Source organism: Manis pentadactyla, chromosome 11, assembly GCF_030020395.1.
Source record: "Manis pentadactyla isolate mManPen7 chromosome 11, mManPen7.hap1, whole genome shotgun sequence".
Lineage (NCBI taxonomy): Eukaryota > Metazoa > Chordata > Mammalia > Pholidota > Manidae > Manis > Manis pentadactyla.
This window is the reverse complement of record NC_080029.1, coordinates 28,060,658-28,082,451: the sequence shown is the minus strand read 5'-3', so window position 1 is coordinate 28,082,451 and position 21,794 is coordinate 28,060,658. Positions and strand designations below refer to the sequence as shown.

The following is a 21,794-nucleotide window of genomic DNA, read 5'->3' as shown; positions in this document are numbered from 1 at the left end:
ATAGATGGCAGTATGTATTCCATTTTGTATCATAAAAGGAGATGCAGAGTGCTTGGTGTTAAAATTGATCCATGGATTCAGGTGGTAACATCCTGATTCCCACAATATAAAGTTCCCTAGCAACCTTTTTGTCTCATGGTTTCATCTCCAGATGATGCCTGAATTTGTTATTTTCTTAGGATTATAAAATGGTAGTTTTTCTAATTCTGAGCCATTCACATTTTTTAGCCAGAATTTTTCTCTATAATGGGTCTCTTCTCTAATCAACCAGGCAATTTGGTAATTTGCACAGGAAGGCAGGATAAATATGTAATTCTTTTAATTGTGAGTTTTCATAATAAGAAATTGATGCTCTGGTTACCTCTAATAATATCAAATAAGCTACATTTTTCACTGCCTTTTCTCTCTTGTTAGTATTAGTTAGAATCATGGGTTCCTATATATCCACTGTATTTCAATCCACTGCACTTAATTTTTTTTTCCTTTTTAAAATTATTTTTAAGGAAATGTATTTATCCCTTTCACCCAGCCTCCCAACCCCCTTCCCTGCAGGAACCACCAGTCTCTGAATTTATGATTCAATTTCTGTTTTGTTTGTTTTTCAGATTCCACGTAAAAGTGAAATCATATGGTATTTGCCTTTCTCTGACTTAGTTCACTGAACATAATAAGCAATTAACACTGCAGTTGTTTTTCTTAACAGCTTCTTTGATGTATAATGCACATACTTTAAAATTCACCCATTGTAATTATACAAATCAGTGATTTTTAGAAAATACATAGAATTGTATAGTCATCACCACAATCCAGTTTTAGAACATTTCTGTCACACCAAAGAAGTTCCTTTGTACCCCTTCCTGTCGGTTCCTGCTCCCATCCCCAGATCCAGGCAACCACTGGTCAGCCTTTTGTCTCTCTGGATTTGATTTTTCATGAAATTTTCTGGTCATTTCACTTTCTTTGGCTACCTTCAAGTTCCCTGTAGGCATAAGTTTTTGACCCCTGCTCTCAATGTGGTTGTCTGGTAGGTAGGTAGTGACAGAGAGTTTTGGACTTGAGGACAGAGGATAGTTCAGCTCACTGTGTAGAAGAAGTACTGTTGTGAATGTTGAAGATTGTGAGAGTGGCGGCAAGGGATAGGATAAAGGGGTATTTCGAACCAAGGGTTGGAATCCTTGTATGGTACATGTCCTAAAAGTCTATGGAAGACTGTATCTGAAAAGGGAAGTAAATATTCTGTGGCTGCCATGGTCTTATACCAAAGAGGCTGTTTTGTAAAGGCAGCAGTACAGGGGGTCTGGAAAGGACTGTGAGCAGTGAGTGTGCCAAGCCTTCCTGGTGTACTCTGCCTGCCTTTCCCCATGTACTGAAGGTTGAGAGGCTGAGGAAAAGAGGGGAATGGGAGAAGGAGCCTCATCTAGTTAAACGTTCTCTGGGCTTCTCCACCTAGGTGTTAGGTCTCTTCTCTTGCTGTCAGAAATGTACCGTCTGTTTGGCTCCCCTGTCTTAACCCGGTCCCTGTTTCAGGAGAGAAGCCTCATCAGTGTCAAGTCTGTGGGAAGACCTTCTCTCAGAGTGGGAGCAGGAATGTGCACATGAGAAAGCATCACGTGCAGATGGGAGTGGCTGCCCCCATCCAAGAGCAGGAGCAAACTGGTGAGCACAGAGGCGAGAGAGGAGGGCTTGTCTTCTGGGTTCAAAAAGATAAATAACTGGCCTATCTGGCTATATAGGAATTTTCTGATTATGTTTTGGATAGAGAGACCTGGTCTCATTTGATGGACCAGTGGTTTCCCAACATACCTGTACAGTAAAATCATCTGCAAGCTTTTAAAAAATATATATATGTTCATATTGCTTGTCCACCCCCTCCCCCAACAAAATAAAACAGCTTGATTTATGAGATTCTTAGAGAGTAAGATGCCAGAGTTTGTGGTTTTAAAAGTTCCCCTAGTGAGTTTGATGGTAACTAGTACCTATCTATGAACTGGTTATTTGAGTATTACTGTGGTAAAGATTTCTGTATGACAAGAATTTAAGCATTTTTTACTTACCAGTCATGACTCCCTTTTTACCCTAACTTAAATTTGATAATTTGTTTTTATTATTATTCCTTTTCCATGTCTTTGCTTAGTTCTTTCCAAGTGCTCCTTCCCAAGGATGCATCCATCCTATCTCATATGTTAATTACCCAGATGCTGATTACAAGCAAGGATATTTATCCATGAGGCTCAACCCTTCCCTTCTAGGTTTATTCTTGCTTCCCAAAAGTAGGTGAAATAGGTTAACTTCTAGTTCTGAAAGAAAAGGCCAGCATCCTGTGAAGGAAAATGGGGATCAGGCACAGCCTTGACTGCTGTATGTCTCTCACATCCTGTTCTCTGTGCAGCTGAGCCACTGATGGGCAGTAGTTTGCTTGAAGAGGCTTCAGTAACCAGTAAAAACCTGGTGTCTATGAATTCCCAGCCCAACCTTGGTGGAGAGTCCTTGAACCTACCAAATACCAATTCTATCCTAGGAGTTGATGATGGTAAGACTTTCAACTCTTCTTCATTTGGGGAAAATGGACTGCAGCTAGGGACTAAGGAATGGGATTGTCTCCAAAATGGAAATTTTAATTAATTGTATTTCTTATGAGTAACTATGGTATGATTAAGTAGCATCTGTGCTCTATGTCTCTGGGGTGGATAAGTGAATCTATAAAAAGAAATTTTTTTTCTTTGAAAAGATGATGTAACAAAAATTATCCATAATCTTAGCATCCTAGCACGACTATTTCTATCTTTCCTATTGCAGTTATGGAAGAACTTAACTTTTAAAACATTTAAACAGAACATAACCAGGTTTTACAGAGGAGATATAAAGCAATTTCTCCATTCCTTCAAAAGCCATATCTTCTGGAGAAAAGAAAGGGCTCTCTAGGAACAGTTGCTCCTCTCTGGTATAGAAATTTCACCCAAGTTACACAGGCCAGGCCCTCTTCTCTGAAAACTTAACAGGTGAGGTCAGCATGCATTTATTTAGTGCCTACTGTGTGCCTGGCACCATGGGAAAGATAAAAGTAGAAGACAGGGACCTTAAAATCTAGTTGAGAAATCAAAACTTATGTATGGGAAACAACACTGAGGGACTACAAGATAGTATGTAAGAAAACATTATATGGCACACTCTGGAAGAACAATATAAGCTAGAAAGCCCCTAGAAGAAACTTTTTTTTATTAAGGTATTGATAGATACTCTTCTGAAGGTTTCACATGAAAAACGTTGTTGTTACTACATTCACCCATATTATCAAGTCCCCCCTATACCCCATTGCAGTCACTGTCCTTCAGTGTAGTACATTATACTACACTGTAGTGATGCCACAGAGTCACTACTTGTAGAAGAAACTTCTTTTTTATTTGAGGGCTAAGTGGCTTATGTATAAACTATTTCCAGAAAATTTTCATGGTGATCTCACTGATGAACATTTAATAAGTCTACAATATTTTGTTTTAGTTATTTATTTCTCACTCAGTCAGTTCTGGGTATAAGTGACCATGTTTGGGTGATGTCTCTGAGGAGCCTCCAGGGCCCAGAGTATGCTTCTACAAAAAGCCTCTATTTCACGAATGATACGGGTGGATAATTGAAACATGAGGCACAGAAATTACATGGAGCTGCTTTGCCAGTCTTAAGTTAGGAAATCTCAAGGGAGGAAGGGACACTGAGTAGGAACTTTGAAGCCAGTTTTAAGTTCTTGATCTATGCATATTATGATATTTGTATAATTGATGACTGCTGTAAGGTCCCCTGATTGGCCTGCCTAAGCAGTGCCTGCCCTGTTTACTGCACAATTTTAATCCAGATAACAGTGCTAAAGCTGTATTACTCTAAGTTGTTATATTGAAAAATGGTCAACACTTATATCAGGATTTCTTGCCTTTTCTTCCCATCCCCCTTTTATAACACCTCCTAAATTCACTGATAATGATTATCAAACAGGAATTTAATTTGGAAGAAATGTGGGAACATGTGATTCAGTTTTTTAGGGATCAGATTTTAGAGTTCTTAATGAGAAGCTTGATAATGCAGGTAGGCATACCTGTGGCTTCACTTTTCATTAAAAATTTTTTTTGCTGTTTCGCAGAGGTACTTGCTGAAGGATCCCCACATCCTCTGTCTTCAGTGCCTGATGTGACACATCACTTGGTGACTATGCAGTCAGGGAGGCAGTCATATGAGGTTTCTGTCTTAACTGCTGTAAATCCACAGGAGGTAAAACTGTCTCTTGTCCTTACTTTGTTTCTGTGAAGACTAAGTTTGGAGAATCTGAAAATTTCTCCAATTTCCATTTTCTGGAAACTTTAACTAGAACATCTTCCTTAAGCATGAGTCCAACTTTGAAAGGAGTCTGAATGTTAAGATCTCCTGAATTGGTCAGTCCAGCTGGGACTCTCAGCCTTAAATTCCTTTATACACTTAATATATTATATCTGCCCTACTGTTCTCTGCCTCACTATGAGATGAGGATGCTTTTATTTTATAAAGATAATAACATCCTGGAAACAAAGTGGTCTTAAGAAAAAAAGGTAGTGACAAAATCATTAAAAAGACTCATTGTTGATTTTGCCAGGATCATATTCCCAGGGTGATCCAACTGGGTGTATAGGAATGTGCTCACTTGCTTGATGAATGAGAACTATCATCTAAATCAAATTGGGTTATTAGGTTGATTCTAAGCACTCCCAAGTGTATGGTCTTGGTTCAGATTCAGAAAACAGAATGAAAACTAGTCAGATTTCTAGAATCTTAGGATATTTTATTGGCCTTGTGTCATGGTAGTAGATGATTTCATCACAAGCTCATTTCATACATACAAGCTTTGTTGAAAACTCACGTATTCTGGATCTCAGTATTATAGTACCTTTCAGAGTGCTCTTATCATTCCTCCTTTCCTTTCATTGTTAACCTTTATACCACAACCAGCTGTTACAGTGTTCAAATGACTGCATCCTATATTGAACATTCTTAATTATTCTGTAATATTCCTGGGGATACCCAGGATCACAGGGCTCTTTGACATGTATGTTAATATTTTGCCAGGAACATTCCTTGTATTCATCATTGTGACCCACTGTCTGAGTCTTATATTATATTGAAAGTGTTTTGCTATTGGTATCACTGTTTTTTTCCTAAGTCACCTTCTGGTTATTGCTTTAGAACATGTCTCACCTATGGAGCTTTCCTCTGTTTTTTAACCACTCTTCATTTAACTATTTTAAAATTTTTATTATGGAAATTTTCCAAGGGTATAATGAGAGAGAAAATAGCATACCACACCCACATACCTATCACCTAAGTTCAACAATTAACTTTCTAGTGTTCTTATTTTCTCTCTTCTCTCCTACTTTTTGTTGTTGCTGTTTTGTTTGTGTAAAGTATTTAAAAGAAAATCATAGGCATAGCATTTTATCTGTAGTATTTCAGTATGTATTTCTAACAAATAAGGATTTCTTTCATACTATATATAGTATCTTCACACCCAACAAAATTAATAATTTATTGATATCCTTTAATATAACTCTGTGTTCTCTTAAATTTTTCTACAAAATGTCTTTTTATGGTTGGGTGGTTTGAATTAGGTTTCAAACAAGGCCCATATGTTACATTTGGTTAATAATTCTCTTAATTATCTTTATCTCTAATAGTCCTCTCCCTCTTTTTCAGTAGCTATCTACTTAAGGAATTGGGTTATGTGCCCTATTAGAATTTCAGATATTCTGGTTTTGGCTGATTGATTCCTTTGTTATTTATGTTTCTCTACCCACAGACTAGTTACATTTGGAGGCTTGATTAGATTCACTTTTTTTTTTTCGTTTGGCAGTATTTCATAAGTTGTACTTTTACTTTTCTATCTCATTACGAGTACACGATATTCAGTTGTTCTCCTCTTACTGATCTTAATTAAGATTGACCAGTGGGTTATGTAAAAATTTTGGCAAACATTACTGATCATGGCCTAGATCTGTTTTTTTAATTAGGGTTTGCAAAATGGTGATATCCCAATGCTCTTTTCCCCTCTGCTTCTATTAACTGATTATTCTATAAAAGAAATACTTTCTCTCATCTATTGGGTTACTCTAAAATGGTCAGTTTAGGAAAAACATCTCTTTTACCTAGTATAAATTATTATCCTGACAAACCAATCCACAACACTCAACCCTGGAGCTTTTCTCTCCTATACAGTGAAGAACCTTTTCTTATTGAAGCACTCCAGGTTATCCCAAATAAATGTTAAATGTATAAAACCTTAGTTCAGTCAACAGATATTATATATCTAATGTGTGGGAGGTCCTCTGTTGGGTACCAGTTATGATAGTAAACAAAATATATTCACTGCCTCAAAGAGCTTAAGGGAAAAGTTAGGACCTCTCCCCTTTTATAACTCTGTAACTACTTACCTAAGTGGTGCCCCTGGAGCTGTGCTGTCTAGAGAGGTTAGAGTAGGAAGGGCAACTGACAGATCGGTAAACTGGCAGTTTGTATATGATGGTGCAAGGGCTAGTGTTGGGGGAGATCAGGGAGTAAGTTTTAGAGTTTAAGTTGAGATCTGAGGGATAAGTAGCAGTCATCTTGATGGATGAGTGGGAGGGATTGGAAGAAAATAACAGGTATAAAGGTAACAGGTACAGAGGCAGAAGATGAAGGGTAGCAGGGCATGTCTGGAACCACAGAGGATTAAGTATGATGGGACGTGGAATGGAGAGATGGGCTGGAATAGAAAAATGAGAGCAGGAACGATACACTGGTCCTTCTGTTGAAGGGCCCGTTAAGGACATGATTTTATTGTGGGGGCAGTGGAGAGCCACTGCATGGTTCTAAGTGGGGTATTACATAGTCGGATTTGTGTATACAAAAAGTCCAGTAATGCATTTATTTTCTTGAACCTATGCACAAGGGTCTTGGAATTGGCTTCAGAGTGTCCTTGTCTAGGTGATACCCATTCACAGCCTCAGACAGACACAATGATGTAGGCCACTTAACAAAAGAAAACTGTTTTCACCAGGAGGGCCCTAAGTACCCAGTTTCGTAATTGAAGCCCCAGACACCTAATAGAAAAATACTAACAACACTCAGTGGGGTAAGTGCTGCTCTTAGATGTAGTTGAAAATCTTGCACTGTCACTTCTTCCTCATGGGTCCTTGTGTATTTACAAACATACTCTACATCTGAACCTCATTTCTTCTGTGTTTCCTTCCCTTTTACTACTATTATTTTCCTCTTACCATAGGCATTTCCGCTACTGTCATCCCGTCTTCCTTCTCAAAGGCTTATCCCATCCTTTAATACCTTCATTTTTTTCATGCTACAAGCCCCTCAAGGCTCCAGACTCAGTCCTCTGCATCATCCAAGGTCCAGATACTAACTGACTGTTCCTCCAGTGAGTGAGGAGTGTTGAATCCTTAGGGATTCTCAGATGCCAGAAGAGGAGAAGGCTATTTACAACTCTTAAAACAACACATGCCTCTTTTTGGACATCACCACACATTATTGATCAGACCTACAAGAATATACTGATGTATTTCAAATTGGACTCCCATAAATATGCTCTAAAAATAAAAATAACTTCCCACGAATATCAGAATAACAAGTATCAGTAATTATGGAAAACATATCAAAATGATACCTCATTCAGGTGGTTCAGATTGGGCAGTCACATTCTCAAACTTAAGAACCAGTATTAGAGATTTCCAGCTAGCTTTGACTTTATCTTAGAACGTTACCCAACTAAAACAAAGAGGAAAACATAAGACAGATTCTTTTAAGATTATTCAAAAAGTGTCATTGCTAAATTTGAGTGTAAATATTTGGATATTGACCTAGATTAAAAACACCATTCTTACATCCCTTCCACACAGCATCAAAAGAAATCGGTGGTTTAAATTTTAAGATTTTCTTTAAATTTTGTTTAAATTTTTAAAAATTCCATATAAAATTCTACTATATATCTTTAAATTGAGATCACTAAATATATCTCCAGCTCAAGCATTTATCTGATTAGATTTTAATGACCCAGTTTTTATTCTGAATTTCACTGTATCATTCCCATAGTTTTCTTTTCATAATAAAATGGAACCCAGTTTCATCAGTTACACAAAATCATCTTTCAGCAGAGGCCTTGAGTGTAGAGTAGAATGCCCATGTTAGCTGCCACCCTACTGGAGTCTCTCAGGCTTTTTCTCCCTTCATCACAGGAAAGGTATTCTTTCAAGCCGAGGGAATTCCTAGATTTCTTATGAGTGTGCTCTAGCTCTCATACAGAACTCATTGGGAATAGTCTCCCGTTCTTCTACTCTCCTGCTTGAACCTTCAGCCTGTTCTTGAGCTAACACTGCCTGACAGTCTGCCATTTCTGATTTCTTTGTAAGTTACAGATTCTTCCATCACTGACTAGTGAGTATGTGACTACATAATCAATAGTTTGGCTTATAGACTCAGGATATGTAATTGCTACAGTGAAAGTGCCACCATCATCAAGTGGCCAAAGTGCTTTTCTAAGGCCAGTATGTGAATGAGATCTTATCAGTCTATGCATATCACTTGTTTGGAACTGGATATCCTTGAATCACCCCTGCAATGCCTTCCCTACTCCCAGTCCATAAATCTTTTACTTTGTGTGCATTATTTTTCATTATATTCAGTGGCAGCCTATTCTAGGTATGGTTTTAATCTTTTACAGTTACTAAACCAAGGAGATTTAACTGAAAGGCGAACATGAGCGTGGGTGCTGACTTCTGGAAGAGCAGCTCTATCTGATCCCAGACTGCATGTAACAGGAACAGGATGATTATGGCTCACGATCTGCCAGAACCATAATGAATCTGTGAAGGACAGGACCCCATTTCTGCCTCTGCTCATCTTTTTGGCATAGAAGATGAATGTAGGAGAGCCTCTTTCCAAACTACCATCTGATCCGGACAAGGAAGAAAGCAGTGAATGTGTGCCAGGTGACTGTACCTACCTCTCTTTCCACTGCAAAATTTTGGGATGAACTTCTCCCCAAAGTGAATTTGATTATGTGTTGGCTGAAGTTTCTCAGTATGATTGTTGAGAGGAGATTTTCCATTGAGTTTTCATCTCAGACTCAGCTTTTTCATGGATGAACTAAGTCCTACCACTAACTATAAGACTTCACCAAGAAGTTGAGCTGTCAAGATGCCTTGTTGCTTTGAAGGGAGTGATGTCAGTTCTGTTGTGATATTCTCCCTTTAGCAACCTGAGTAAGGGACTCTCCACCACTGGGCTGCAAAAGAATAAATTACTTGAATACCTACTTGGCCTAGGCTGAGGTACTGTCTTGTTTTATACACCTCTACTTGGTCACTTTGCTTTCTTGGTTTATGGAACATACAGTAGCATGTTAAAAGATTTTTTTTAAGTTAAAAATCACATGATTCAGAGCTTCAATTGCTTTCCCTTTAAATAAACAAAACAGCCCAGTCCTTTGGCTTCTTGCTTTGGACAAAATTAATTTTCTTAGAGAGGAGATTAATAGTTCAGTCTTCCCCTTTAAGATAGCACTGATTTCCCTTTTGATTCCATGCGGGTGGTACCATCTTGATACTAGTTCTGTGGTAAAACTGAGCTCAGGAGTTTTACATGTCATATTGGGGAACATGACATGAGCATCTTCATCTCTTAACTAGCAAACCCAGATGGTAATTATCATAGTTACCAGAGTATCATTCTGTCATCACCAGAAAGGACCAGTGTCAGAGTATGGAAAAAATGGCAATAATACCAGATACTTTTGAATTTTTCCAGAAAGTCAAAAAAAAACATGAGGAAGGTGCTTCTGTTAGAGTAGGCCCTCTTGCTTTCATCCAGTCTGTACAGCTATGGATAGAAAATATCTTATTGGTGAGAAGAAGTGTCCCAAGGTGACTTACTAGTAGAAAATCACGGCTGTCAGAGGTTTCAGATTTATTTAAAATGAACGTCATGCTGATACACGCATATACATGCACAGTAGCACTTTCTAAACAGATAACAGGAAATAATTAACTGCTGTTTTAAGTACAGTGATTAAAGTTCTTTATTTGTTAATGACATGCGTAATCATCCTGTGCTAAGTAGATTGTGTTCATGTCACTTCCTTGTATTCTTAAAATGCCAATTTTTACTTTCTGTAGCCTTACTTTTATACTAGAGGAGTGGTTCTCAACCGGGGATATTTTTGCCCCCCACGGACATCTGGCAGCATCTAGAGACATTTTTGGTGGTCACAACCAGGGAGAGGGATGTTGCTAAGGCATCTTGAATGAGTAGAGGCCGGGGATGCTGCTAAGGGTACATAACAGCTCCCTCTCCCAGCACCTGACAAAAAGTCATCTGGCCCAAAATGTCAAAAGTGCTGAGGTGAAGAAACTCTGTACTAGAAGTTGCAAACTTGATATCTTCTGGGTGTTTTGTTTTGCCCACACAATATTTCTAAGCAATTTTTTAATTAGTTGCCAACATGCAAATTTCTGGCTTCTGTTGAAAATGTGGTTGATCTTCAATTCTGTGCCTGTATTCCAGCAGACTCCACAGTGTCTATCTTTTGCTACCTTGTACCCAGCTCATTTGATCCATTTATGTTTTACTAGCCCCTGTAGGCATTTGGGCTTCTGCTTTTCTTTTTTTTTTTTGTAGCTAAGTGTGAGGCGCAAAGCAAGAACCCTTAACTCAGCTCTGATCCTTCCATCCTGTCCTTCTCCACTTTGTTCCCTGAACTATTCCGTTACCTGCTCTTTTCATTTCTCCAAGAGTAGCCATGACTCAAAACCTGTTTTGCCTGCCTTGAGTCAACCCCAAGTTAGCTGCTTATTACTATTAAAAAGCAGTGCTTTTAAGTGTACTGATTAAGCAAGTGATTTGAGATTATCTAGCACTTCATAAGGTAGTGCCTCCAGTTCTTCCTTGGGACTTGTAGGCTGTTCTAAAGATTCTTCTAAATCCTGTAGATTTCTGATACCGGGTTTTGTAGTTTCATGAGTGCTGCAGAATAAATTAAGGCATTATGAAATAAAACATTTTTAATTAAAAAAGCATTATGTAAGGCTTAAGGATGGTTTCAACATTTTCATTATTTTATGTGGGGTGTAAAGAGAAATTTCTAGGAGGAAAACTGAGATAGGAATTCGGGGAGAAGCCATTAGGATTTCAGAAACAAAACAAAATTGGGAATAATGGAGATACTATGGTACTAAATTCCTTGTAAAGAGTGCTATATTTTAACAAGCCATGGTGACCATTCTGAGGAGAAAAGAAAGGTTTTGATTTGTTCAGGCTATTATAGCTGTTATTGTGGCTCTATAAAGGTTTTTGCTTTCAATTACCCAAAAAAAATAAAGAATGCTAGAAAAACAGTTTTATCCTTTTATAGGGGTAAAAGTATATACATGACTTGCCTTCAAAAGTGAAGTGGAAGTACTTTTGATTGATAGCATTGGAACTGGAACTGGAAAAATGATGTTTCAAATTGATTCTAAACCTGATACATAATGCTATTATTTTATTCAAAGTACACTATTCCAAATTTAAATGTGTTATTTGGAAATCTCTGGATTAATACTCTATATAGGATTATGATCTCAAAATATGAGTGGATATTCTAAAGGTTCTTCCCAGTGGCATTAGGAGGGATGCCAAATTGAGAGATGCAGGACAATAGCAGCCTCTCAGATTACCTGGGACAGTCATGGACTTCCGACTGCTCCTTCCATTGTACAGCCTGGGTGCCCTGACCCTTGTTCCTCACAAAGTCTTCATCCACTCCAGCCTGCTTCAGAGTGTCTCGATACCGTTGTTCTGCTTCTTTCCTGGCAATGTCCTGTGGAATGGCAATTAATCTGCTATGGCTGTTTTTGGATTACCAGATAATTCTAAATTACTTGCTTAATCTGTATATTTACCATAAAGTTTTCACCCCTAGCCCCCATTAGTGCTGGGCACAGATGTGCATGAAAATTACCTGAAGCCTTGTTTTCAAGCCTTAAAGTACATAGGAACTACCTACAGATTTTGTTAAAATGCAGATTCTGATTTGGTAGGTCTCAGATGGAGCCTGCAATTCTGTGTTTCTAACATTCTCAGGAGGTGCCAACTGTTGATTTGAGCCACACATTTGAGAAGCAAGGATTCAGATTTTTGGAGGACCAAGTGAGACCCACATGATAAAGGTGGACTAAAAATATTTTTAAGATTTAAAAGCAACAAACTATCTTCAGGAACACTAAAATAAAACAAATAGAAAAAAGCTGCACTGGTAACACTCCTAACAGGATAGACGATTTGCATGTGAACCAGAAAAAGTTATTTTTGTTTTAATTTAAATGTTCCAGAGCAAAATCATACAGTAGTTTGTATTTTTCCTAGAGTGGTGAAAGACCTGTTGAGATCTGAGAATGAACTTGCTCGAAAAACATTAAAATAAATAGGAAAGGTCATTATGAGAGATTTTGAACAATGCGAGTTGCTGAGTAAATCCAAGACTCTGTGTGTGTGTGTGTGTGTGTGTGTGTGTGTCTGTCTGTCTCAGAAATGCCTACATTGTGCATTGGCTATAAGACAGAGAATATAAGACAGAGAAGGCCCAGCAGTTAGAACCAGGTCACTACAGAAACCCAAGTAATGTCTGAACCTCTGGAGAGGAGAGGGATCTGCAGAGGCTGATGCAGCCAAAAGCTGCCTGGGATGTTGGCCTTTCTAAGGCTGTTGAAGTAGCTCCAGAGCTTTCACAGGGAGATTTCACCTGAGTCCAACTTCCACTTGTTTGGGGGAAAGATGATAGTGGTAAATTTAGAATGTTTCTGAGCTGCAAGGAAATGTTTAATACCAAGATATTATTAAACTGTTCATCATTTCTAAGAGCCCTTTCAGCCAAGATGGAAAGAAAACGAATGATGGTTTAGTTTTACCTTGGTAACCTGTTCGAAGAGATAGGGCCTTGTTTGCAGTCTCTTCTTCATTTCCTCTAATTCTTTCTTATATTCTTTGGCTCTTTTACGGTCATTGTTCCTGGAATTAACAAGATTTTTTAGAACAAATTCTTTTTCCAATCAAAAATATGCTTCATTCCAATTAAGCAGAGTAACTCCCAAAGACTTTGTAAATTCCTAAGTGCCTGGCAAAATCTTTGACTCTGTGCAATTACAGAAGCATATTCTAATAACTCCATTTTTCCATTTTCAAGACCAATAACTGTTGAATCCCAAGACTGGCACCTCTTTGATACATGGGACACTGACCGATTTTCTTTCAACTTTGCTCTGAACACCTCCTCCAGGCTTTTATGGGGATCCATGGCTTTTGCACGCAAAGTCACAGACTGAGACAGTGCTTGACACTTCTTTTTGTGCATTTCCAACCACTGAGTACTCTCATCTGCTTTGTCCTTTTTTTCAAGTGAACTTCTAAAGCGGGGAGGAAAAAAAGAATATGGGCATATTCAAAAGCAACCTTAATAACCTCTCTGGAAAGTAAACTGGTATTTGCTATAAATGAGGGGAGTAATTTACCACACTGGCATTCCAAAAAGAGTAAGACTGACATTAAATGCACTGGCAAATGAAGCCTTCCCGGCACTATGGACATAGAGAAGTTGATTGAACTGGAACACGTGAGTTAAAATATCCTTACACTCAGCTTCTTGCCTATCTGGAAATGAAACAATTCCAACAGCTACCATTTGCTGAACCAAGTGCAGACAGGCACCAATAAGTGCTTTATATTTATTATCTTTTATAATCTTCATAACTGTCCTGTGAGGTAAGGACCGTAAGACCCCCTTTTTTTATAGGTGAGGAGATCAAGCTTCAGGAAAAGCCACTTGCTCAAAGTGACCCAGCATGCCAGTGGGCAAGCCAAGATTAGAACCAGAATGTCTGATGCCCATGCCTCTGCCCTTGACTACTGCGCTATAAATGATGGGCTGGAAGGTACCTGGTTTCAGGGTCCTCTGAGAGTACAACTGCAGTTCTATAGCAAACTGGAATAGGCCTCCTTCATTGTGCAATTTGGGGGCAACTTGCAGCACTTACTTTGTGCAACTATCATTCTACCAGGTACTGTGGAGAGTTCTACCAAAAGAAAAGACCATCTAATGCTGATGGACAGTGACTGTAATGGGGTATGTGGTGAGGACTTGATGATGGGGGGAGTCTAGTAACCATAATGTCACTCGTGTAATTGTAGATTAATGATACCAAAAAAAAAAAACCATCAAGACTTGCCTTTGGATATTTACACCTAAATGGACAGATTAGGAAGGAAGGCATGAAAGTTTAACATGCTAATACATCAAACTCCCTATTGCTGGGAAGCAGATGTGAATGTCCAGGTGGGCCAGCCTGTGGTTCATGAGGTCTATCTTATTGGGACCTCAGGACAGTGATGCATTTAGCCTTGACTTAGTAGCTCTGGCTGAAACAGGAGGGGAGTATCCCTCGGGTTCTCAGTACATTTCTAAAATCCCAGTTGTGGATCCTAAAGAGCTAAGTAGGCTCCTGTACTCCTAGAGCCCCACAGGAAAGTACCAAGGTGCTAGTCCTCTCCCAGGGCTAAGCTGCTTGTACTTATACCACAACCTCTCCTGCTGACTTCAGCTCTGGCCTAGTGGGGGAATCCTTGCTGGGGTGTTGCCTTCATGAGAACAGCATTATAGAGTCAGGTCAGTTAGAGTTAAAAAATAAGGACTGACTTCTGATAGTTCCCAAGATGAGTCTCAGAGAATCTCAAATCTGTGCAATGTATGGCCCATCTTTGTGGCAGGGTCAGCTTCTCTGAATTCCTGTTCCTAATGGCTTCCTCCTTCATTATGGGTCTTTACCCCTGTTGTTTGTCTGGAACATTCTTTCCTTCCAGACTTTGCTAACCCCTCACTCATCATGTTTCACCTTAGACATCTATTACTAGAGACACCTGCCCTAGGCTGCCCAGTGCTCCCACAGTCCCCTGTATTCCCTCATCATTGCACTGCTCACAAAACACGGTAACTTCTTTGCTTTTCTGTATTTGAGACTGGAACTATGTTGAACTATAGGTTCCATAAGGTATCTCCAGCCTTAACATAGTGCCTGGTCCAGAGTAAGTCCCCCATGAAGATTTGCTGAGTGATGGCTTAGGTATTCTCCAGCACTAAATGTGGAGGACTACACGTATTTCTGTCCTGATCAGAGATTTCCCTTCCACCCTTTTAGGGCTCTAATAACAGAGGAGGTCCAACGTCAGGGTGGTTTCCAGCATTGCACCAAGATATGAGTAGTATGAGTCCCATGTGGCCTGACCACTCACCTGATTGCAGTTTCCCTCTTCCTGGTGGCATCTGTGATGTGCACAGGGAGGGTGTTGGCAGAGAGGGAAGCAAGTCCACTCAGAGAACGACTCCTCAGCAGGGTTGTGGCAGGGGGCTGTGGAGAGTCCTAGAAGAAACAAAGGCTGGTATTGGTGAGACAGCATGTGTGGTTAGTTTCTATCTTAACTAGGGTTCAGTTTCAGTGAAAGCCTAGTCAGACTGAGGAACTTCTCTTTTTTCCTGGAATTAAGGCAGGGTAATGCAATCTCAGGCTTAGTAACCAGGCCAAGACTTGTATATCAGTCTCTTAAGTTTTTTAATCAAATGAGAAGAGTTCTTTGGAATTGCCACAGGGACAAAAACAATTGATCCCAACTCCATTGCCTTCTAGACCTGCTTGGACTTATTTCTGTAATACCCTCTCTAGAAAAATTCCCTCTAGAAAGGGAAGTAAAGGAAGAATTCTTGTGGTCTTAAGTTTATAGGAATTGTGCATCTGCTTACAGTTGAGCCACTGTTTAAAAAAGAAAAATGTCATGAGAAGTGCCTTCCATTGAGACCTGACTCCTCCCTTACTGGGGCCTCAGGCCCTGGCCCTCCTGCAGTTGCCTGGGCTCACCCTCCTCCGTCCTGAGGTGGCGGCATCACAGGGCTGCTGAGAGCGATGCAGGGTGGCGGTTCTCAGCACGAAGGGCTTGTTGTGAGTCACCTCTCTGGTGTCCCTTCTCTTGGCAGCTTTTCTCTGGAAGGCCTTGTAGAGACCCTCATAGTCAGGGATGGCAGGATTCACATGAGGCTGGAATCTAAAGTCAGTCTGCAGAAACCCAAGCTTCTGTTCCCAGGTTCGGGTGGCTGTGCGAGGCTGTGGGTCAGCTCGGCTACTGGAGGAGGCAATGGGGGAGGAGGCCATCTGGAGCATGTTCAAGGCTCTCATCTGGATGCGAATTTTCCTAAAGAGCTCAGCTTCTGTGAAGAAGAAGGGTGATGATGGGTGAGAAGGGACCAACTTCATACCAAAAGGTTTGGAGAATGTTGACTCTCTAATAAAACACTTAACAGTAGTGTGCTGGAGACAACTGCTAACTTCTCAGGAATTTTGTGAGCAGTTGACATCATGTGGGAAGCTTGAAATTGATCAGGATAGGAGTATTTATACCACGGAAAATGGCAAGCAGTACCAATCAGCTTGCTTTTTTTTTCTTTTTCTGGAGCACTCATTAATAAATGTCGACCAGACACCACTGCCATGTGCCAATCAGGCTGCAGAAGCAGCTACCGTTTTCACTTAGCACTTTCTAAGGTTACAGAGACAGTAAAAGGAATGGGCTGGTCCCCTGCCCTCTCCCAGGTCTCCTATTCTGGAGTAAAGCTCTGGCATCTACCCACTGCCCACGCCATCGCCTGATATTCTCACACCCTCTCTCATCTCATCGGTCCCATGTTCTGCCTCTCCTAGCCCCTCTCCAGTCCAGCCTCTTCTCATCATCCCTGCTTGTAATTTCACCATTTCTCAACTGAACTGTGGAAACAGTTTCCTGCAGATCCACATCCTCCAGTCTTGCCCCTCTGCTTTCTGTCACCTCCAGGGCAATCACAGCCATCTTTCTGAACTACACATCTGACCACGAGCTGCTCTACTTAAACCCATCAATGGCTCCCCAGTGCCCTTGTGATGAAGTCCACATTTCCTCCCATGGCCTACAAGCCCCTAGGCTGGCTGTGCCTGCCTTCCCTTTCCCAGTCCCACTTCTCTCTACCCTCTGCCTTTCCATTCCTTGGACATGCTCAGCTTTCTCTTATCTCCATGCTATTTTCTCCACCTGGCACACAATTCCTCCCTCTTCACCAAATTAACCATGGTTCATCCTTCAGGGTCAACCTCGGCTCTCACTTTCCTGGGGATATTCCCTAAGTGCTCCTTCTCACCACTGCTATATGCTCCTGAGGACCCTCAAGCTTTCCCCTTTAATCCTTGAAAAGGACTCATCACATTTGTAATTATTATCTGTCTTCCTCCGTGTCCACAAACCCTACATCTGTTTATTCACCATGGAATGCCTGCAGCATGGCACATGTTCTGAATGAGTGAGAGAGGCCTGTGTCCCTTAATGGAGCCCTACTTCTTGAAACATGTATCTCACCCAGATGGGGGGTGGGAGGTTGGGAGCTTCCTTAGGGGCGGTTGGCACTGGCCTAAACTAGTCCTTGAAGTCTCTGTGGTTCTCTGACTTGCACCTGTGCTGCGGAGGCCTTCACATTCACTCACTGAGAGAGGTCAACAGGACAAACTGGGCAGGAGGAGGGCGCTGTAGGACCTCTTGCAGGGCTCTCCCACTGTGCAGCTAGACCCTGCCCTATCCCCTGGCTGCCCTGAGCCAGAAGCGAGTGGGCCCACCTGAACAGCACATCTCCAAGCTAGGTGACCCCTGAGCTTAATGAAATCCCCACAGCACCTCTTGATACCCCATGCAGGAGGTAGCAAGGTGGCAAGGATGTCTTTACCTTACCTTGGAGTTTGTCCCCGAGGGCTGGCTCCAGAATGGACCTGGGGATCTTTCTGGTAGCCTTCTTGGGGACCTTGACTTTAGCTGTGGCACCCAACTCTCTCTGTTGAGCAGCTTCCTTTCGCTGTTCCTCCTTCACCAGAAAGCTGAAGGGCTTCAAGGAAGAGAGGAGCAGTTCCTTCCTCTTCTGGATCCCTGCCCGCCTGCGGGCCTCATTGCGCTCCACAATCTCCTGGTAGAGGGGCAGGTAGACATGTGCAGGTACAGGTTGTGCCCGGAACTGCCTGTGGCACTCAGCTTCCTCCTGACCCTGTCTCTGGGCCTGCTGCTTCTCATGCTCAAAGGCAGCAGGGGAAGCCAGCCACTGGGCCTTCTTCCGGGCCTCACGCAACGTCATGCTGAACGGCTGAGGCACGGTGATGGATGATGCCCAGGAGCTGCCGCTTCTGTGCTGGGAGGGAGTCCTGGAGCCTGAGGGTGACTGGGGCTCAACCTTAGGGCTGTCGGAGGAAAGGCTGCTCAGGGAACTGCAGCGCCTTGTGGAGTCACACCTAGGGGGAGAAAGCATCTCTGTGCATGGAGGCCAGGGCCACCAGGAGGCCCCTCTCCTCCCGAACCCTTCTCTCACTCCAACCCAGTCCTCTCTTCCAGCAGGTCACAGGTAGCTTCTCGGCCCCTAAGCCTGCAGGCCCTCTCTTTCCCACAGGAGGTCTCTTCTCAGAACTGATCCAAGAATTGCTACTTTGCATTCTAAAATGTTTTCATATGGGAGTGAAAACAGTGCAGTGGAGCACTGCAGGGCTTTGGAGTCAGACCTAGGTTCAAATTTTGTTTCAAACAATTGCCAGCTGTGTGATCTTGAACAGGGTTCTCTGGGAACCTCAATTGCCTTCTCTGTAGAATGGCAAAAACAGTATCTGCTTACAGAGTCACTGGAAGGAGAAAATAAATTAAAAATGAGATGAAGTACACACACACATAATAGGGCTTGGTCAAGGTAAATATACCAAGTTGTCGTTCTCAGGGAGGTACTGTGTTTGGTAAAGTCATCTCTTTAATCAGTTCCAAAGCTTCAGATGACTCAGGGTTAGCTAAAGTGACTTAGGACTGCTGGGTAGGAATTAGACCACATTTGGATCCAAAGGCTGGTTCTGAGCCTGGAGCCTGAGTAAGTGGCAACTGGCAGAAGTGGTGTTCACTTGACTGAAGGAGAAGATGAGGCCCAGAGTTGTGGCATAACTTGGCCAGAGCCGTGCAGTGAGGCGACTTTTGAACTGCATGCAGCGCCTTACCTCAGAGACGGCGGGTATTGGACCTGCAGCTTCCCCTTGCCTTTGTCTTGGAAGAAACTCTCCAGGTCCTCATCATCTTCAGAGAGGTTCTCATCACTGTCTGGGTCAGACTGAAAGATGGATTCCAACAGGCACCACTTGCCTTTCTGCTTAAGTACCTGCAGGGTCTCATAAAAGCTCCCAGTTGAGTCAGGAGTGGAATCTGTCTCCTCCTCTAGGCTGAGGAACTCATCAAGTTTCCCAGCCCTGGGCAAAACCAGCCCATCCCCAGAGAGCACTTCTTCTGCCTCTGTGTCTGAGGAAGATTTGGGGGGAAATATCTAAAATGAAATAGAATAGAAATGAGTCAAACTATAATTTCAAATGTACTCAAAACATGACTTCACTTTAAATAAGCCTTTGTATTTAGAAACTGGGAAGGAACAAAAAGATATGTGTACCTTGCTTTAAAGAAATTTTACAAATTGGTATATAGGATGTGCTTGGTTGAAGGGCCGGAAGGAGAAGCAGAGAGTGAAAGTTGGTTCCCTTCTTCATGCAGTGCAGAGAGCATTTGCAGCGCCTGCTCTTCCCCCTGCAGTCTGCCCCGTGCGCTACGGAATCCTACCTGGCCGCAGTCTGGGCCCTGCCCTACTTGTGTCTTTCCTTCTTGTGCAAATCTTTTTCCTGCTTCCCCTGTTTATACCTCTACTTTCTTCATATTCTAGCTAATTTCCACTCTGTTACTAGGAATGGATAATTAATAGGAGAGAGAACATGGTCTAGCTGAAAGAACAACCAGGTTTAAATACTCTATTCAGAAAATATTTATTGGGTGCCTAATGTGCACTGGGCATTAGGCTGAGAACAAGACAAATAAGGTCACTACTCTCCCTTCTAATGAAGAGAGACACACAATACAATAAATGCAATGAAAGCCACAAAACTATGAGATTATAGAGTAACAGAGTATCTGTAGGAAGCTTTTCTGTTGATAAAAGCCCATCAGATAAAGATCACTAGGAATGTACCTCTAATCAGTTGGGTTTATTAATCTGCTACAGTACACCACGGAAAATTATAGGGGATTTGGTGAGGGGTGCAGGTGAGGGCTTTCAGCAAGAGGGTGTGTATGTGGGTGGCTATTTCTAGGGTTGGTTTGCCCTGAATGGTTCTGAGGAGGGTTATGGGCCACAGGGATAGACTCTGGGTGGATGCTGTCAAGAAGAGGGCAGTTTTGTAAGTGGGCGATTGAACAATTTTTATTCAAAAGGTGACAAGAACAAAGTGGGGCTGGGTAGTAATTGATTAAGTAAGCACAATTATTTAGAATAAGGAGGTATTAGTTATTTTGCAGGTACGGTGTGGCCCTGTGAACTTGCTGCTGGCATTGTCTATGTCTATTACAGTCTGAGTTGTAATTTCTCAGTCCTGGGCTGGTTTTTAGTTTTTCACCATGGAAGAGTTGTGGATTGACACCTTACCGATGAGAAGGAGCCAGCTTTGCTGAGATCTGGGATAAGAGGGGGTCTCAGTTTAAGGACCAGCAAATGCAAAGGCCTTGAGGCAGGCACCTGAGGGAGGAACACACCTGACCCTTGGAGAGATAGAAAGAGGGCCAGTGTGGCTGGAGAACAGTGGCATGAGATATCCTTAGCGAGGCAGGTGTGGAGCCAGGATCAGACTGTGTAGGCTGATTGCAGCTGGAAACCAGTTGGGGCAGGCTGCTGAAGGCCTCCAGTTGACATCTGGTGATGGTTATACTGGGTTCTCTTAGGTCCGGCTCTAATACTATAAAGAACACTGGATTCTGAGTCAAGAGTATGCATTGCTCTGCTACTGAAGAGCACGTGATCTTAGGAAAATCTTTATTTTTTTAAATGAGTGAGATATAACCCACATACTACACAATGCATACAATTCACCCATTTAAAGTGTACAATACAATGGATTTAGTATATTCATTGAGTTGTGCAAACATCAGTACAATTTTAGAACATTTGAATCACCCCAAAAAGAAACCCCACACCATTTCGCAGTCACTCCTTTTTCCCCAACCCTCCCAACCCTTGCGCTTCTCCTCACCCCTCACGGTCCCTCTAACCGCTCCACCCCCAGCCCCGAGGGATCACCAATCTACTTTAAATGTCTGTGGGTTTGGGGGCAAATTTCTGAATCTTTCTGTGCCAGTTTTTTTCTTCTACAAAATGGGGACAAGAATGGTACTATTAGTGCTAGGGTAGTTGAGAGGATAAACAAAAACTGAGGGCCATCGCCACGGTTGTATGAAGAGCATGACGTAAGGCTCAGGCCTCTCAGGTCCCGGAGTCCGCCTCTGCCTCCGGGTCTCAAGGCTGCCGACAGCAATCCCACGCCCTTCCCCGACACGCCCTGCCGTCTGTCGCCAAGGCAACGTCAAACTTTCAGGGATTCCTTTCCGGGGCACAAAGCTGATTCCAACCCCTTCTCTTTCTTGCCTCACCTGCTGGCTCTGCTGGTCGCCGCCAGAGGTTCCCGCGGGGCTCCCCACAGTCATCTTATCAACCCGGCAAAGACAGAAACGGCGTTGACAGCAGCGGGGGCTACACGGGTCAAGTTCCGCCTCTTTCTAGCCTTGACCTCTGATTGGCTCCCAGGAACCAGTCCTCTTCCCAGGGAGCCTCTAGTTCATCCCGCCCAAGTAGCCTAGGATCGCTTTCT

The 21,794-nt window shown here is 42.0% G+C and overlaps 2 protein-coding genes across 4 annotated transcripts in view; one reads left to right on the top strand and one right to left on the bottom strand.

Moving 5' to 3' along the window:
- The window catches only part of ZNF410 (zinc finger protein 410), a 34,082-nt gene extending 24,766 nt beyond the window's left edge, over positions 1-9,316 (top strand). For 2 of the 3 annotated variants that reach the window (XM_036913238.2, XM_036913234.2), the window contains 4 exons: positions 1,528-1,656; positions 2,390-2,530; positions 4,130-4,257; positions 8,723-9,316. In XM_036913238.2, coding sequence (XP_036769133.1) covers positions 1,528-1,656; positions 2,390-2,530; positions 4,130-4,257; positions 8,723-8,761 — 437 coding nt within the window. In that variant the 3' untranslated portion in view covers positions 8,762-9,316. The remainder of the gene's footprint in view (positions 1-1,527; positions 1,657-2,389; positions 2,531-4,129; positions 4,258-8,722) is intronic. The other variant, XM_036913237.2, reaches the window with a different exon arrangement.
- A 635-nt stretch (positions 9,317-9,951) lies between these two features.
- Positions 9,952-21,785, bottom strand: FAM161B (FAM161 centrosomal protein B). Its single transcript, XM_036913231.2, has 9 exons — positions 21,577-21,785; positions 19,116-19,435; positions 17,827-18,374; positions 15,939-16,285; positions 15,319-15,446; positions 13,275-13,439; positions 12,945-13,044; positions 11,715-11,857; positions 9,952-11,022 (listed from the first exon to the last, which is right to left on the bottom strand). The coding sequence occupies exons 1-9, from the start codon at positions 21,628-21,630 to the stop codon at positions 10,887-10,889; spliced, it is 1,941 nt and encodes a 646-aa protein (XP_036769126.2). The 5' UTR covers positions 21,631-21,785; the 3' UTR covers positions 9,952-10,886.
- Positions 21,786-21,794: the final 9 nt, after the last annotated feature.